Source organism: Gigantopelta aegis, chromosome 11 (assembly GCF_016097555.1).
Source record: "Gigantopelta aegis isolate Gae_Host chromosome 11, Gae_host_genome, whole genome shotgun sequence".
Lineage (NCBI taxonomy): Eukaryota > Metazoa > Mollusca > Gastropoda > Neomphalida > Peltospiridae > Gigantopelta > Gigantopelta aegis.
The window spans coordinates 22,205,318-22,225,109 of record NC_054709.1 but is presented as its reverse complement, the minus strand read 5'-3'; the positions used below and the strand labels follow the sequence as shown (position 1 = coordinate 22,225,109).

The 19,792-nt window shown below is 34.3% G+C and overlaps 1 protein-coding gene across 2 annotated transcripts in view; it reads right to left on the bottom strand.

Annotated features, from left to right (window-relative positions):
• Positions 1-19,792, bottom strand: part of LOC121385409 — a 34,517-nt gene that overhangs the window by 4,862 nt on the left and 9,863 nt on the right. The window contains exons 3-7 of one of the 2 annotated variants that reach the window (XM_041516078.1): positions 18,023-18,151; positions 16,487-16,648; positions 14,301-14,431; positions 10,235-10,300; positions 1,759-1,801 (exon numbers count right to left, since the gene is read on the bottom strand). In XM_041516078.1, the coding sequence (XP_041372012.1) occupies positions 1,759-1,801; positions 10,235-10,300; positions 14,301-14,431; positions 16,487-16,648; positions 18,023-18,151 (531 nt within the window). The remainder of the gene's footprint in view (positions 1-1,758; positions 1,802-10,234; positions 10,301-14,300; positions 14,432-16,486; positions 16,649-18,022; positions 18,152-19,792) is intronic. The other variant, XM_041516079.1, reaches the window with a different exon arrangement.

Here is a 19,792-nt window from a genome sequence, read left to right as displayed (position 1 = left end):
TCATGGATCGATCCCCGCCGGTGGGCCCACTGGGCTATTTCTCGTTCCAGTCAGTGCCCCACGACTGGTGTATCAAAGACTGTGGTATATGTTATCCTGTCTGTGGGATGGTGCATATAAAAGATCCCTTGCTACTAATGGAAAATTGTAACGGGTTTCCTCTCTAAGACTATATGTCAGAATTACCAAATGTTTGACATCCAATAGCTGATGATTAATAAATCAATGTGCTCTAGTGGTGTCTTAAACAATACAAACTTTTTAACTTTTTATTACAAAGTAAAAGCAAGGCTCTTTTAAATGCAGTTTCCCTTACAGACAGGATAGAACAGAACTTGACATTTGATATAACACATTTTACTTTGATATAATAGCCTGACATTGGATATAGCACATGATTTGATCTTTGATATACACTGTATAGCATACAGGTAGTTTCACATATAATAATATATAACACAAAGCCTGATGTATGATATAGCAAAAAACTTTTACCTTTGATATGGCATACATGTATAGCCTGACCAGGGTTTCTGCCAGAGGGTAAAACGGGTATGGTGCCATACCCAAATATTTTTGCAGATTAATTTTTTTAAGGTTAACTTTTTTGACAAAATAATTACTCTTATCATTACTGTATGATTTTCTTAACCATACCCTTAAATGTAACCCATTTTCTTTCTTAGGGAGACCCCCCCCCCCCCCCCCCCCCCCATACCCCCTGTTGACTGTCGTTGCATTCAATTCCATACCCCCTGTTGACTGTCGTTGCATTCAATTCCGTAGCGACATACCCAAAAATTCCTTTCTGGCAGAAACACTGCTGACCTTAGAGACATTTGTAAAAACTGGGCTTTAGATTGCACCAAAGTGAAAGTGATAAAAATGCTGCCCAAAATATTTATGCCCAAATTAGGTACAAACATGCTAACCTCCCAAATTAGGTACAAACATGCTAACCGCCCAAATTAGGTACAAACATGCTAACCGCCCAAATTAGGTACAAACATGCTAACCGCCCAAATTAGGTACAAACATGCTAACCATCCAAATTAGGTACAAACATGCTAACCACCCAAATTAGGTACAAACATGCTAACCACCCAAATTAGGTACAAACATGCTAACCACCCAAATTAGGTACAAACATGCTAACCACCCAAATTAGGTACAAACATGCTAACCTCCCAAATTAGGTACAAACATGCTAACCTCCCAAATTAGGTACAAACATGCTAACCTCAAAATGTTTTACCTCAAAACCAATGAAATAATTAATAACATTACTGTATTAAAAAAGACACAAAACACCTGTTACATGTATGCCCATAATATTGAGATCTAAAGTATTGATATAGCATGGCCTGACCATTAACATAGCACAACCTAACCTTTGACATACATGTAAGCGCATGTCCTGACCTCTGAGACAGCACATGGAGTGAACTTTGAAATAGAACATAGCTGAGCTTTGAGACAGAACATAAACAGAACTTTGACAGCTTATTGTCTGACCTTTGACATATTACATCATTACTTTTAACATATCACGTCATGGCTTTTGACTTTTCATGTCATGACTTTTGACATATCACGTCATGACTTTTGACATATCAACATGATAATATGTTAACTATAATTAACAATATTAATTAACACAGTACATAACTTGATCTTTAATATAGTAGATAGCTTAACCTTCAATATTAATTAACAGTTGTTTAGAAGATATTAATATTATGACATGTAAACGCTTACCTCCATAACCTGATTGAACTTGATCTTCATCTCAAAGTAGGGTCTGAATAAAAAAAATTAAAACTATGAACAACAGCCTTTCAAAGTTAACAAATATTACATTTACAATATACAAACTACAAAATACAAACTATGAAAAAAAAACTATGAAAAAACTATGAACAAGGGAGGTAACTTCTTAAGTTGCTAAAAACTGCATTCTAAGAACAATAAAAATATAACCAATTTTCACAAACAAAAGACATTGCTGTATATAATTAATGAACGAAGTACATACAGTGTCATCATTATGATCCAGATCACAAAACCATTGTTATGACCGAAACCACATCATAGGATAGACACAGAAAGTCCAATAGACAAAACATCAAAGCAATACCAGAAAGTGATAATACTTTTTTCACTCATCCTTAGGTATCTAGGACAGAACTATCCCATGAAAGAAAGCTATGACAAATATTTCTTTCTATCACTCTCAGTCTAGGATCAATCCTCGTCGGTAGACTCACTGGGCTATTTCACATTCCAGCCAGTGCTTCATGACTGGTATATCAAAGGTCGTGGTATGTGCTATCCTGTCTATGAGATGGTGCATATAAATGATCTCTTGCTAATAACGAAAAAATGTAGCAGGTTTCCTCTCTAAGACTAGATGTCAAATTACCAAATGTTTGACATCCTTAAATCAATATGCTTGAGTGGTGTCGTTAAACAAAATTAACCTTTTCTCTCACTGACAGGTATATAGGACAGAGCTACATGTATCCCATGAAAGAAAGCTGTGAAAGAAATTTCTATCTTTCATGGGATATTACATGCTTGTGTTTAACATGACATCGTTGGTAATATTAATGCGAGATGGTGATGTGAGGTCATTACTGGTAGATAAGTTTTACATTCATATTTTGTGATTAAACCTTCATTATAAAAGCTATCTTGTTAATTTGTAATGTTAAATAAAATGTAATACATGAAACACACACAGTAAATATGATAATGTAGTTTATTTATGATAAAAGGAAGGAAGGAAGGAAATGTTTTATTTAACGACGCAATCAACACATTTTATTTGTGGTTATATGGCGTCAGTTATGAAAGTGTCAAATAAAGAAGTTGTTTTTTTAAACCATCTTTGTTCGTGTAAAATAATAGTTTATTTACTGAATGGAGGAGAAAAAGACTCCATCATATGTGGTCATGTGGGATATAATCATGGATTTTTTAATTAATTCTAAAATTACACATTTTTAATTTCTTACACTGTCAGTACATGTATGTGTTGGTGGACCAGGGATGCATATTTCCAACACATAAGACTCATATTTTACCATCTTTAATGCAAGTTGGTGATGTGAGACAACTTTTAGATCAATATTTTGTTATTAAAACCTTCATTATAAAAGGTATCTTGTTAATTTGTAGTGTTACATTTTATTTAACACATGAAACAAACACAGCAAATATGATAGTGTAGTTTATTTATGATAAAATTGTCACTAAAGAAGTTAATTTTTCTGTCATATTTGTATGTTCGTGCAAAATAATTGTCTACTTAATGAATGGACGAGAAACAAGACTCCCATCATGTGCAGTCATGTAGGATAGATAGATAAAGTGCACACTCAGGGGTCAAAATTTCAAACCTGGGACTTGGAAAAGCTCATCCTGGGTCAATACTTCCACCACCTCGGGTGTAGTTTTTCTATCCACATGATCACGTATGATGGGAGTCTTATAGTCCTGTAGTTGATCAAACATGAAGAGCAGGGTTTTTGCCAGTGTGAAGAGTAAAACTACGTATCCTAAAATCTTGGAAATTAATTTATTAACTTTTATAATGTTTAAAAAGAATATATTAAGAGAATTGCTGTTTTAAATTTGTCAAAGTACATGAAATACAGTGTCCAATTTCAAAAGATTTCAAATCCATAACCACCTAGTAGGGGTCACTTACAATCTGTTTTGTCTTCAAGTACCCTCAGAAAGCCTGTAGGGCACTTATCTTTAAATCTCTGCCCCTGAGCTATATCCCACCCCCAATCCTACCTGGAATGGAGGTCTATTATTGTCACTCGGTTAAAAGAAATGCAGGTTTCTCATGTTTTAACCAGTTACCAATAATTATGAGCAGCATCTGCCAGTGTTTTTGTTCCAAAAGGAAAAAACGTGTCATAATGAAGGTAGAGGATGTAAAACAAAGATAGGTACTCTTCTGACTTTATAGCCATTCTGGTCATGATGAAAGAGGGTAAAAACAAAAACTCTTCTGACTTTATAGCCATTGAAAAAACTGGTCATGATGAAGGTAGAGGATGTAAAACAAAGATAGGTACTCTTCTGACTTTATAGCCATTAAAAAAACTGGTCATGATGAAGGTAGAGGATGTAAAACAAAGATAGGTACTCTTCTGACTTTATAGCCATTAAAAAAACTGTTCATGATGAAGGTACAAGATATAAAACCAACATACATGTCTCTTTGGCCAATGTGACCTACATATTTGTTAATTGTTAAACTACAATACATCTACTTTTTCTGACTAAGAATATGAATATCTGCATATTCAATAATGCATTTCTTAACATTCCAATTTTTTTGTAGATCAATATTTGCTTTTGTCCTCAATAATTGTATTTGTTCTTTCAACCACTAAACAAACTTGAACAAACAAAACAAAATTGGTCAAAGTAAATTCAAGATGTATGTACAAGATATGTATGATATTCTGCCTTTCAAACTTGTAATAGGTTTTATTACAAATGTATTAATTCACTATTTTAATTTCTACAAACCCAGATTGTCCCTGTAAACTGAAAACAAATGACCTTTCTCTCTAGTAATGAGATGGATAAAACCTGGCAAATTATAAGCAATAACTGCTCTAATCTTTGTCTAGAAATGAGATGGATAAAACCTGGTGCACTATGAGCAATAACTGCACTAACCATTGTCTAGAAATGAGATGGGTAAAACCTGGCACTGTCTAGAAATGAGATGGGCACACTACGAGCAATAACTTCTCTAACCTCTGTCTAGAAATGAGATGGGTAAAACCTGGTGCACTACGAGCAATAACTGCTCTAAACTGTCTAGAAATGAGATGGGTAAAACCTGGTGCACTACGAGCAATAACTGCTCTAACCTTTGGCGTATGCGACAAGGTATTGTCACACACAGAAAAACGCTCGTCTAACGCCTCGCCTTGTCTAGAAAAGTGATGCATAAAACCTGGCAGACTGCGAGCAATAACTGCTCTAAAGTTTAATTAGAGCACAGCTGAATTTCTAGTCCAATTTTAAATACTGATACAGGTGGAGAAATAAACATTACTGGAAATCTGTGTGAATAATTAACTATAATTCTAATTGTTAAAAGTAGCAAACACATTCCAATTAAATTCATTTTATTGTATGAATCTCTTAATTTTGACATGTTAAAGCCGTTGACAGGAGGCTACAGATACTTTGTCTAAATTGTTTCACTGGGTTTTTTTTTATCTTAAATTATTCCGATGTAAACTTTAGTAGACCGTTTTCCACAGCCAATATACATGTACCATCTGATACAAAATATGTACATATTACGTGCCAGTTTCACATCTCACGACACTCATGACAACTGTCGGTAAAGCCTCTCAAGCTGTTAAATAGCCTGGATAGTCTAATTTTGCAAGGGATACAGACATGATTGTGCACCCTATCCAAAAAACATGATTTTACTCGAACATAGCGATGTTAATGCGGGCTGAAAGATGGGTTTTTCCAGTTTGGGGAACGCTGTAAGCCCCCCATGGGAAATTTTTTTAAATGGACCATGCACAGCGTACTTCTGAGCCGAACGGTTATATAAATTATGAAAATAAAAGGAATCAAATGGGGTCATTGGTACCGTCATTGATTCAGGAATTTGTGCTGCCTATCAAAACATAGGATGTATACCATATGATGCAACTTTTTAAGCATGTGTTTCTCAATACTTTTCCATCAACGACTAGCGTACATGTAGTTGATGTCCTTTTGGCAAATGTTGCAGTATGCAAATCCTTGTTTATTTATTTTTCGGATGCAATCGCTTATTGGTTATCCTTCAACAGTTTTTTCTAGCCAGTTCCATCCGTTTTTTATTCCTTTTTCTAACTTTACCATATCGAATTCATGTTCAACAACACAGGACACCATTTTTTCAAAAAGCGAAATGATTGCCAACTTGATACGCAGCTAATCTTTGGTTTATTTGAAACTGTAGGCCAATCACAATACGGAACAGTCAAGAAGTTCATATTGTAATATTCAGTGAATTTCAGTATATCCTGGCGAATTCCGTTTCATCTGGCACCATAAATTACGGCGAAGTGCTCTGAATGTCCAGTAGTTAAAAATTATAGCAAGCGGAAAATAAAAATCGGTAATTGAATATTTAAAAAGCAGAAATCCGTTTTATAACGGAAAACAATCATGTATGGGGATATTATTTTCCATGCGCATTCGCAGTTGGAATGTGAATTAGGTCTACCAATGAAACAACTGGTCTCTAATGACATTTCAAAAAAAATGTTTAATTAGCAGCTACAGAATATTAAAAATCAGATAATTATGACTGTCTAGGTGGGGGTTTTTAAAATCTGCTGTCACCACAAAGAAGCAATGGCTGGAATGAGAATAAACCAAATGAAATTATCCACTAGGGGAGAGGGGTTGTGATTATCCACTGGTAAGGGGGGGTTGGGATTATCCACTTCAGGAGGGGGCTGGGATTATCCACTGGTAAGGGGTGTTGGGGTACTCAAGATTCTTAAATCATCTGATAATTTTATCACTTTCTGAAATAAACTGTCAAATGTGTAACTGACATTTCTTCATGCAAAAGTAAACCAAGAAATATCAAGGAGCAAAACCAAGCAGGGAATAAAGTAATAAAAAAAAAATAACAACATAATGGCGATTTACATGCACTAATATAAACAGAAAAATAAATAATCCAGAACCAACAAAACCCAAATCAAAATGAATTTCACAAAAGAAGATTAAAACCTACCTACATGTATTCAAGTTTATTTTTTAAAAAGATAATATTTTATTAAAGTGATGTTAAAATTAAATTATTTTATTTGGACTGCAAAGACCAACTTATATTTTCACATAAAAACATTGGTGAACATTTTGAAATTTTTAAAGCTCAATGCTCTGTGAGTCAATTAAAATGTCTATTCTAAGTGTTGAGAAATATTAAACATTTCCGTAAGAGAAAACATCCATGTAATAAATAGTATTAGGGGAAAGAGTATGAAATAGCAAAAAAACATTAAAATACCTACAGAGATACAATATAAAAAATATGTACCTACAAAGATACAATATAAAAAATATATACCTACAGAAATACAATATAAAAAATATATACCTACAAAGATACAATATAAAAATATATACCAAAATTTATTTGGTAATTCAAATATTTTAGAAAGTTTATTAATAAATCCATTGATAAAATGGTAACTCTAATATCTAATGGCTGCTAGTACATGTATATCTTAAATTTAATTAACTAAACTGTTAACTGTTGAATACCCCAGTATGACTGGTCATCATACAATGACTGGTCATCATACAATGACTGGTCATCATACAATGACTGGTCATCATACAATGACTGTTTTGTCGCTTGGTGCAGAGGAAAATTTCACAGCAGGAGTACAGAATTTAGATTTGTATTTGTAACAATATCAATAGTTGATTTACTTAGTCTTTTTCTAGTAATTAAAAAACAAAAATCAGTGAAATATTTAAAATTTGATACTTAATTTTATCTAGTGATTATAAGAGCCTAACATATGATAAATGGTCAATGGTACATGGCCTGGCTGTTTACATGTAAATTATTACTAGCAGGAGTTGAAATATACACAATTCCAAAAATACTCAGTTTTGAAATGGAATAGTAAACCAAATCTTGCAGTATTCCGTCATGAAAGTTGCAATAAAACAAGGAACAGCAAAATTCACATGGCTATTCCATCTTCACTTGATGGGCTCCTACACTACACTATTCTCAACAACAACAACAAAAATATACATAAAATATATATATATATATATATATATATATATATATATATATAAAATAAAAATTATGAATGAACAACTTTATTGAACAAAACTAATTGTAGGGTCCATTTGTTTCTAGTTTTCATTGTGACGTACACTAACACACTCATTTGATTTGCGTAGTGTTACCTAAGGTAAATGGTTAAGCGAGTAGCATTGTACATACCTATAGTTATTTTGTCATGCAATTTTTATGGGATAGTACATTCTCTGAAGGAATAGTGTTTCTTAAAATTCACTAGTCCATTGGTAAAAAAAGTAAATTTCGACCCCTGATTACTAATTAAAGCGACACAATGTCCCAAAGTCAAATGGACAGCAAGCTTGTATTAAACATAAAACAAAATACCCACATCAAAACGAGAATAATTTAAGGAAATTCTTGTAAAGTTAAAAGTATTGAACTGGATTACGTGATTCGTGGCTTGAATGAAAAGCAACCTAATATAAGCAGCACTAAGGGAGGTAACTGTAATATGATCACTCAAAATAAGTCACCTATTAACAGAGATTACCGTTTGCTAAACTAGCTGTTATCTAACAATAAGAGGTGTCGACATCATTTGGCTCATGTGAGCATGTCTGATTTTATCAAACTTAAAATGAAAACATATATCTAATAAAGCTTTAGACTGGAATGTGATTAAAAATACTGATTTGGTTTAGAATTTGAAATTTAGGGTATGCTGTTTTAAATACCATTTAATAATGAAAACCATAAACAAAGTTAAACAACAACTAATTTGTCAATTTTATCTTTGAAATTTTACTTGATGTTCAACGATGTTTTCCATTATTTAACACAAATATGGAAATTTCATATAAATTCCATGAACATAATACCCGCTTTCCATTAACACCATCCTGCACACTATTTATCAAGATCATTTCCGCAAATGTGCTTTTTCTTACTTGTCTTTCTCAAACAGATTAATATAAAAAATTTACAAAAATCCTGAAACGAGTTTCGTAAAATCAGTACGATTCACACGCGAATGTAATAATTTCTTTAATATCCACATTATCCAAAATATTATTTTTATGAACAACAAGCAAGGACCATGTCAAAATACTTGAAACATAACTAAAAAGAGATGACGAAATGACGTCATTTTTGACAAGCCTTTACACTGAGGAACCCACATTAAGTTATGACGTTGCTTCACAAAATTAAGTCATTCGTGGTGCACATGAAATTATGACACACATGGGTCATACTGATTATAGTTCCCTGAATATCTTGAACTACATGTATGTGGATAATAATTCATGCTATGACAGTACTGCACTGAAAAAAAAATCAAGCATTAAAAAATCGCTTACTGGCTGAATCACATATATATTGAAAAGATACCATACATGTAGTAGTACCCTGTTGAGTCGCTGTCTCCATAAAGTTACGCCATTTGGGATTTTTCCCCCCTTCTAAAAGTAATACACCATCTACATGTATCGTGTTTTTCGTTCCCAGTCTCAGTCACAAATTGTAGATAGTGGAGTAGCTGAAGTTTTTAAAGTATATCATATTTGTTTTTGAGTTTTACCTTAAAAATTATTTTTTTCTACACAGGAACCATGGTGCCCTTTGATTAAACCAGTCTTTTCTCAATAATAATTATAAAACTGCCTTTATAAAACACTCAGAAAATGTATTATTAATTAATAAAAATAATTGTTAAAACATATTTTTTTTAATTGATTATTTCAAGACAAGTTCAAAATACATGTACTTTGTTCTGAAGACATTTTGTTTCTAGATGGTAGGCCAATTGTAAACACATATATGCACTTATGCTTGCATCAATTCTGAACAGATTTTTTGCATTGTTGGTTCAGTAACAATTAAAAGGTTTTTTCAACAAATAATTATAATAAAATTACAAAGCACTTTTAAAATATTATAATAAACTTATTAAGTACCGCAAATCAACAGGGACCCATGTTATATTACTGTGTATGTGCATTGCATCAATAAACTCGCACGTGGAAATGTGTTTATGAAAAGCAGGTCTTAAATAAGAAGAGATTTTCTGTCAATAACTTAAATTACAATTTTGAGACTTGTTGCAGTCAAATAAAAATGTTAACCTTCATAGTAAGATGAAAAAAATTAAAACCTAATTTTTTCGCAAGGAAATGGTTCGAATATCGAACTTCATGTAAATCTTCAACTGTATAACAGACATCTTATCTGCAAGAGTTAAAGCACAAACACTGAAAATAAATTATGAATCTACATGTAAAACAGAAAACTATACTCTAACCTCGATTGATTTTTCAGACATAAGAATGGTGCCCCAGGCTACAACTGAGAAAGGGTGAGATGAATAAACAAGCAGAAAGGCCTTGCTTTGGGACATGGTGTACTTACAAACACTCTAACCAGTGCTGGTTCGCAATGCTACTTAGTTGAAGGAAACTCCTGCGTGTTGACAAGCTGAGACAGAAACCAAAAACGTCAAAAATTAACACAGGACAAAAGGAAAGGAAAAAACACAGATACAGAAAACAAGAAGAGTGAATAGTGGCCGATAACAAAAAGTGCATTAAAAATTTAGAAATAAAAACTTTTATTTAATAACTCTATTAATCACTACTGGCTACACTGCAAATTAACAAGTTATCTCCCTTGAATGGACATTACATGAGACTGAAAATGAAAAAGACTAATTTAGATTTAATTTTGTATTAATTAAATATGTTGTTAAACGACTTGAAAAATTCTAAGTACAAACTTGACAGAGGTGGATTGATTTATACACTGAAACTGTAAACAGTGACAAGAACTTCATCAGACAACCGTGAAGCATGTTGAAGAGGGCAAGTGCTTGTGGTCAATCCCAATCGATTAAACTGTCAGATTACGGTACTATGATCTTAATTGTAATATTTTACTATTTGGTGACCCAAACCTTAGTCTCCTAGTAAATAATGCTATATTCAAATCTGTCGAGAACTTCAACGTTTTGAGATTAATTAACCAGTCATTCTAAATATTGTAAAATGTTCTTCCTCTTTACCTTTTCTTCCTTCTATTTCCCCTCTTTGTTAGTAGATTTGGAACAAGTTATATTCATGTTTTATTTTACTGTTCGTAATATATTTATATTGTAAAATGTTGGGAGAGGCCTTAATATAGGCTAACGCCTGTTGGCCAATCCCCAGACCGCTACTGCTTGTGAAAGGCAATAAATATTGTTTAATCGATTCAATACGATCAGGGAACATTTTGTTCAGTATCGCATTGCGATTCCCTACACTAGTTTCAGAGATCATTACACAATTTTAAAACATTTAACAGTATTTGCTAATCGATTTTCAATTGACCAGAAATGTCGGTAATCGAAATTTTGAAAACAAAATGTTCTTTGATGATGTATACTGAATTGTTTGTGAGCAACCAACCTACTCAGGTAGAATAGATATCCAAGCAGTCAGAGCCTACTTGTGGAGTATACTTATCTACTCAGGTAGAATAGATATCCAAGCAGTCAGGGCCTACTCCAGTAGAATAGATATCCAAGCAGTCAGAGCCTACTTGTGGAGTATACTTATCTACTCAGGTCGAATAGATATCCAAGCAGTCAGGGCCTACTTGTGGAGTATCCATATCTACTCAGTTCGAATAGATATCCAAGCATTCAGGGCCTACTTGTGGAGTATCCTTATCTACTCAGTTCGAATAGATATCCAAGCAGTCAGGGCCTACTTGTGGAGTATCCTTATCTACTCAGGTAGAATAGATATCCAAGCAATCAGGGCCTACTTGTGGAGTATCCTTATCTACTCAGGTAGAATAGATATCCAAGCAGTCAGAGCCTACTTGTGGAGTATACTTATCACACTATACATTTAGGGAACAACTATGTCAAATACAACACCGTTATCCCTTATTCTAATTCACCGGCCTCGGTGGCGTCGTGGTTAGGCCATCGGTCAACAGGCTGGTAGGTACTGGGTTTGGATCCCAGTCGAGACATGGGATTTTTAATCTAGATACCGACTAGTGCTCCGCAAGGCTCAATGGGTAGGTGTAAGCCACTTGCACTGACCAGTGGTCCATAACTGGTTCAACAAAAGCCATGGTTTGTACTATCCTGCCTGTGGGAAGCGCAAATAAAAAAATCCCTTGCTGCTAATTGGAAAGAGTAGCTCATGAAGTGGTGACAGCGGGTTTCCTCTCAACATCTGTGTGGTCCTTAACCATGTCTGACACCATATAACCGTAAATAAAATGTGTTGAGTGCATTGTTAAATAAAACATTTCTTTCTTATTCTAATTCAATAAATGTATGGGGTTTTTTAATTGTTTAAATAATAATTTTTCGGAATGAATTTTTCAGAATGAACACTACGATCATGTTTCAAGTCATCCACCTTATAAAATAAAATGTTTTTACGTATAATACAACTGTTGCTCTTAATTTTGTTTTTGTATTTTATTGTTTTATTAATGACAATGCCAACCATTATTAACGATTTCACAAACTCGAAAACGAAGATTCATAATCCAGCATAGCTGCCATTACTTACTTCAGCATTCCTGTCAGCGTCACACATGTGACGTCACACAAACATTAATAAACAGCATTTAAAGGAACACACATTTTGCTTCAGGAGAGATTCAAGTATGAAATTTTAAAAGTATGTTCGAGCAACCAAACATTAAGAAGATGCATATGAATACGTAAATAGGCTCTTGGGGAATCCCCCAAATTTCTAACACGTCAATGCTGGTTTTACTGCCACAAATGGTTTTGATTAACCAATCAAATTACACTTTGTATACAGAGTGAATTTATAATGTGGTTTTATAATGGGTGTTTTTTCGGTATTCCTTCATAATACATCTAATGGGGCTGGGTGTAGCTTAGTTAGAGACCTCCCATGATGTGTAATAGTTTTAGAATCAACCCCTACCTTCGCCAGTGAACCAGCTTTCATCCCCACTCCACCTGTTGTATTTGTTTTTATCAAAAGTTGTAGTATTTTCATATATACATGTTATTTTGAAAAAGAAGCCTCCAGATATGTGGTGACAGCAGGTTTCTTATTTCACTATTGATACCAAGTGTTGCAGTAACCATATATTATACAGCAAACAGGCTGAATTTAAAACTGAGTTGTCATTAAACAAACACAGCTTTCCCTTTCTAACTGTAAGACCAATGACAAGACAATCCCGCACCATCGCTGTTTCTTTTTACACAATAAATATCAAATATTTTACCATAATTTCACCCCATATCCATATTTCTTAAGTGCTACAATTTTACTGTCTCAAATATAAGACACTTGGAAGCTGTTTTTAGTTCCAGCCTGATGAAAACCTTAAGTTCGAGCCCTGTATGACGCATTACAATACTAATTCAACTTTTGTTTTTAAACTATGGGATATGGTTTTTGCTGGGAATTCTGTTAGGTTACCTTCACACCTATTAAAGTACTTCTCAGTTCCATATTAAGCAGAGATCGTTATTTACATGTCGGTACAGGGTGGGTTTTTTTATGCCTGCAGACAAAATATTATTTTTTAGTTCAAAAGATCAAAGCATTTTGTTTTACCATTTGTAAAAAAAATTTTTTTTAAATTACTGTTATATAATATATATCTATATTCTGTGTATGAAGTCAAAATGCTGGTGTGTGTGTGTTTGTTTTGTTTAATAACCCCACTAAAACACATTGATTAATCAAATCATTAGCTATTGTTCGTTTTGTTTAATAACCCCACTAAAACACATTGATTAATCAAATCATTAGCTATTGTTTGTTTCTTTTAACGACACCACTAGAGCACACTGATGTATTAATCAACTATTGAATGTCAAACAAATGTTCATTTTTGACAGTCATCGAGAGGAAACCTACTACATTTTTCCATTAGTAGCAAGGGATCTTTTTATGCACCATCCCACAGACTGGACAGCACATACCATGGCCTTTGATATACCAGTCGTGGTGTACTGCCTGGAATGAGAAATAGCCCAATGAGCCCACCGATGGGGATCAATCCCAGACTGACTGTACATCAGACGAGTGCTTTACCACTGGGCTACGTCACACACTTAAACAATGAACCAATGGTGTTAGAATGTCCTTTCTCTCAACCTCAACCTTCCGACTACTGCAGGCGAGATAAAATGGTCAAATAAAAAAGTTACTTTTTCAGCCATCCTGGTCTGTTCATGTAAAATAATAGTTTATTTACTGAATGGATGATAGAAAAGGACTCCATCATATGCGGTCATGTGGGATAGAAAAAGTACACTCTCAGTGGTGAAAATGTTGATCTTGGAACTCAGCAAGCCTTTCCCAGGCCAAAATTTCCACCACCTCGGGTATACCTTTTCTGTCCCACGTGACAGCATATGATGGAGTGTTATAGTGTCCGGCCTAAGTGTTATGTTTGTATAGTGTTGTGGACTGCAGCTCACTTCGATTTGGCAATAGCTCTCTTGAGATCTCTCTGAAGAAACTGCACCCGCTCCTCCGCCTGCTTGAACTGTTGGGTGATCTTCTGGTGTTCACTTTCACTTTCGTTTCTCTCCTTTTCAGCTTCATTCACCTGTAAAAAAAAAAACAAGTTTGTCAGTGATTATGTAATAGGTCACTTTCATTTCTCTCCTTTTCAGCTTCATTCAGCTGTAAAAAAACAAACCAGTGTGTCAGTGATTATGTAATAGGTCACTTTCATTTCTCTCCTTTTCAGCTTCATTCACCTGTAAAAAAACAAACCAGTGTGTCAGTGATTATGTAATAGGTCACTTTCATTTCTCTCCTTTTCAGCTTCATTCACCTGTAAAAAAACAAACCAGTGTGTCAGTGATTATGTAATAGGTCACTTTTACTTCTCTCCTTTTCAGCTTCATTCAACTGTAAAAAACATAAGTGTGTGTAATAGGTCACTTTTACTTCTCTCCTTTTCAGCTTCATTCACCTGTAAAAAAAACCAAGTGTGTCAGTGATTATGTAATAGCCCACTTTTTCCCAAATACTTTTTTCTCATAATTTTTTTTAAATATATTTTTTAAATTATACTAACCCCCACCAATTTCATGAATAATCTTAATTTTATTCAGCCATGTGGTTGTGTTTCATTTGTCAAACTGTCGGTTTGAGGTCCAGCTACATGTATGTATCATTCCAACACATTAGGCTCATGGGTGCAGGACGAAGCTGTAAACAACTGGTGTAACAAGGATTGTGGTATGTACTATCCTGTCTGTACAATGCTGCATATAAAAGCTCTCTTGCTGCTAATCGGAAAGAGTAGGCTAGCTCACTGTATGGTGGCAGCGCATTTCCTCTCTCATTATCTGTGCAGTCGTTAACCATACATAATTGTAATTAAAATGTGTTGAATGTGTCATTAAATAAAATATTCCTTCTTCCTTCATTTGGCTCATATTTCATCAGACTGTTCCTTTAAGACATACGAGGTACAGACCCTTCCCATAATAGGGGGCTTTACACGCGGTGAGAATTGGCCTACTGACTTGTGACATCACAGGGGTGAGTGCGAACAGAAACACTATGCGAACAGATAGAGTGCTACACACCAATTACTTGTTTGAGGCACCTCAGCATATTTAACCTTCTGACTACTGCAGGCGAGATATCTCGCCCGACGTCACGTCAGTCGATATACTGTACACTGTATACAGTGCATTCCCCAATTCATATTTCCCGCAGTTTTGCACACGACACTCACCGGAAACGGAAATATAATTAAAGAAAAAAGATTTTTTTTCAAAATGGTGGTTTTTGTTTTGATTTTTTCAATTGAAAATACCTTGAAATTTTGAGTTCAAAAAGTGGTTTTCGGCAAGTATTTTCGTTTGACAACAATGGTGGCACGTCGCAGTAATTTTCAGGGATCGATAGCTGATTGTAACAGCTAATTTGATAATAAATTTGATCGTTTTACCAACAACGAAAATTACCAAATACTGCAATATGAATCGTAGTTCGGGTTTAAAAAAAAAATTCTGGTCAGAAAACCACTGTTATCGGGAATAATGGACATAAATACTGGACAGCTGGCCACAAATGCCCATAAGTAAACGCAACTTTTTCGATTTTTTGCCTAATTTTAATCACCATTAGCCGATCTAAAATAATAAAAATTACAAAAAAAGACACGAAAATAATACTTACCGATTCATATATGAACTTTATTTCATGTATTTATGAAACATTTAAGTGAATATGTGAGTAAAAATTATAAACTTGTACCCACTCAACGTGGTTTTTGTTAAAAATTCATCCAGTAGTCTAAAGGTTAACATAGAATCAGGGATGAGTGCGAACAGAAACGCTATGCGAACAGACAGAGTGCTACACACCAATTACTTGTTTGAGGCATCTCAGCATATTTAACATAGAATCATATGTAACTTTGGCAATTGAAAAGTTTTAGGAAAATATTCACTCAGGAATGTGTATGTTTACGTATAATTTCTTTATGAATATATCAAAGAGTAATGACAGCTTTTTGCATGTGAAACACACTTCATATTGCTTGCTAATGATTTGGTGCCAACACCCTATGATGTCATGCACCGTGGCCGCCATCTTTATGAGAAGGGTCTATGATAAAGCTATCGTCTGTACAACCAACCTTCATTGTTGCATGGTTGAGCATCTCCTGCCAGGCTGGGTCGGACATCTGCTCACGCTGAACATAGCCCTGCTCGGCAAGCTGAACCATCTCCTTGGCCGCTTCGTGCATGCTGCAAGCACGCTCGTAACGCAGGGCAACCTTCTGTGTCTCCATGTGAATCTACAGGGTAAAACATACATCATTGAAAATTAATATTAAACAAATTACATTGCATAAAACAAACCATAAAGGAAAGGCAAGGAGTATTTGTTTAATGGGACCACATTTAAACCAGTTTGTTAAAGTTTGCTTTGTTGATAGACAGCACCACTAGACTGTTTCTGCCAGAAAGACATTTTTGGGTATGAACGTAACCACAGTCAACAGAGGGTATATGGGGGGGGGGGGGCATCCCCCTGAAAGAAATGGGTTACGTTTAGGGTTAGGGTTAAGAAAATCATACAGTAATGATAAGAGTAATTAATATTGTCAAAAGGTTAACTTAAAAAAAACACCTGCAAAATATTTTAGGTATGGCGCCATACCCATTTTACCCTCTCACAGAAACCATGCTAGATACATTGATTTATTAATCATCAGCTATTGGATGTAACACATTTGATAATTTTGACATATACATGTAGTCATAGAAAGAAAACCCACTACATTTTTCCATTACTAGCAAGGGATCTTTTATATGCACCATACCACAGACAGGATAGCACATACCACAACCTTTGATATACCAGTTGTGATGCACTGGCTGGAATGAGGAATACAATATTAAAGAAATTACATTGCATAAAACAAACAATAAAGGAAAGGAAAAGAGTATTTGTTTAATGGGACCTACGGACAGACAGACAGACTGATGGAAACAAAACCTTAAGTTCCTTCCAGTTGGACAGGTAGGGGACTAATAAATACTAACATATTAGTGACAAACTTAAATATTCAGTATTGCATTAAAAACAATTTCACATCAATCTTTAAAGTGACAGACCCTAGTTTTTCATTCATTATCAGATCTGTTTTTTGATAACTGAAATCAAAGATTGTGTTGTTTAGATTATCCATCTCCATACATCAGATGTGTTTCCGGACATCCTGGTGTTTCTAATATCATATTTTTAAAAATGCACGTCTCTATGAGAAGTATAACGGGTAATGAAGACGAGCTCTTGTCTACATTTTAGGAGTATTTCCCCGTTTCTACATCACAGACACCTGTTTCACGATATCATAACTTTCAGATATATTACGGGTGTGTAGATTAACCTTTAGACTATTCGATTAATTTTTGACAAAAACCTAAGTTGAGTGGGTACAAGTTTATAATTTTTACTCACATATATTCACTTAAATGTTTTATAAAATAAAGTTCATATTTGAATCAGTATTATTTTGGGGGATTTTTCTAATTTTCTCGCCTGCAGTATTCATCAGGTTAACCAAAATTAGTGTCCATTTTAATTGGTTGAAACTAGGGCCTGTGACTTTAACAACTGGTTTTGTATCTTCCTTTGAAAGGTCAATCATGCACTAATAATTTACCTCTTTTGCTTTGACACGAGCATCATAGTATGGTCGTGCCTTGTCGACACAAGAGCCCAGTTTTTTTGCAAGGGCATTAAGCTTTTGTGTGGATTCTGACAGTGCCTGCCGGAAACTACTCCGAGCATCCTAAATAATAAAAATGAAAAAATCATTAATAATACATACAATGTACTTCTTTTACTGTTAAGGGTGTATACCACTAAATCAGATCCCATAGATGACAATAGTAACATATGTGGCTAAACAATCAACATGTATATATATACACCACCCCTCACCCTTAAAGTGAATCAGAAATAATTAGGGGTGAAGCTGCTCATTTCAGAGATAACTGTGTAGCATCTATCACTACCCTAGTTCCACACAAAATTTTAGTACTTTTTTTTGCACACGAAGATAATAATAAAAGAACAGAACATTATTATTTCCTATTCAGGGGTCACTGTAAAAAATACAGTAATGTTGAAATCATTATTAAAATAGACTTCGTAGTCCTTGAGCAAGCTACTGGTACACTGACTAGTTCTTTTAACCGCAATTCAACCATTCAAATAGTAAACCAACATATTTCCTGTATTCATTTGGGTATTACCGTATTTGACCAGAAATAAGCCCATGTCTTTGAATAAGCCCACCTCCGTTTTGATAGCATTTAAGAAATTAGGCCCTCATTCGTAAATAAGCCCACCCCCAACTTCGTCACCTTATAAATAACATGAAATTGCAAGTTTGCTCAAAGTTCATTTAAAAGGTCATACCTCCTGCAGATAATTAAACACAAATGTAACACAATATTTTACCACCAGTGAGATTTAGCAGTCTAACAATAACAGTGTGTAACATTGTTTTCAATTTCATGCCTGCAGTATTTCTCTGAAGTATCCAAGCCAAGTATGAACTAAAAACCAGTGTCTATTTTTACCACCACACTGGGTCCGCAGTTAATGCTAATTAAGCAAATACCGTATTCTGATTGGCTAAGAACAATGACCTTAGATTGACAATTCTTTGCAGTGTAAGCTAGCTGCCCGTGTCAGAAACGTGTGTATAGGCTATTGAGTTTGTTGTTAATTGCTGTTGTTTTAAGTCTTCTCAGCATTAAATTTTGGATGTAAATAAACAGCACTGGTAAGTAATTGTAACATAGAAGGTGTGTTTCTGATAATTAGATACTAGTAAAAAAACCAACAATTTAATTAATAAACAATTATTATTTATTAATAACAAATGGAACACTAATTAATAGATGTGCTACTGAACGTTTTTTGTTTTTTTCCTAGTTCATTTAAATATTGTTATTTATTTTAATTATTATTATTAAAATTTTTTTCAACAAAACTGGCCCCTTGTCTGGGAATAAGCCCACCCCATGCCAAGCTCACAATGAGTTGTCTTGGCCCCCTGGGCTTATTTCCGGTCAAATAGGGTACTTATTTTTGTTTTTAATGTGTATTAAGTTTTTATGGTTTACAGATCTATGTGCATTACGTTTTCAATCATTTCATGTTATTTATTGGAGACTAGCTCCACACAAATTTTCTAACAATTAATCAATACATTTAACATACAAATAACGATCTTGAAATTAAAAAATAATATTGAGTTAATATAACTTCTCCTTACATAACTGTCTTGTTTTAAATTTAAAAAACACCAAGTCTCCCTCTTATTCCAAACTTTGCCTTAGTAAAGTTTGAGAAAGAAGTGACTTTGCCCTATAATATGGTCCTCGTGTGAAGCCCGATATACACGCATCCCCCAACCCAC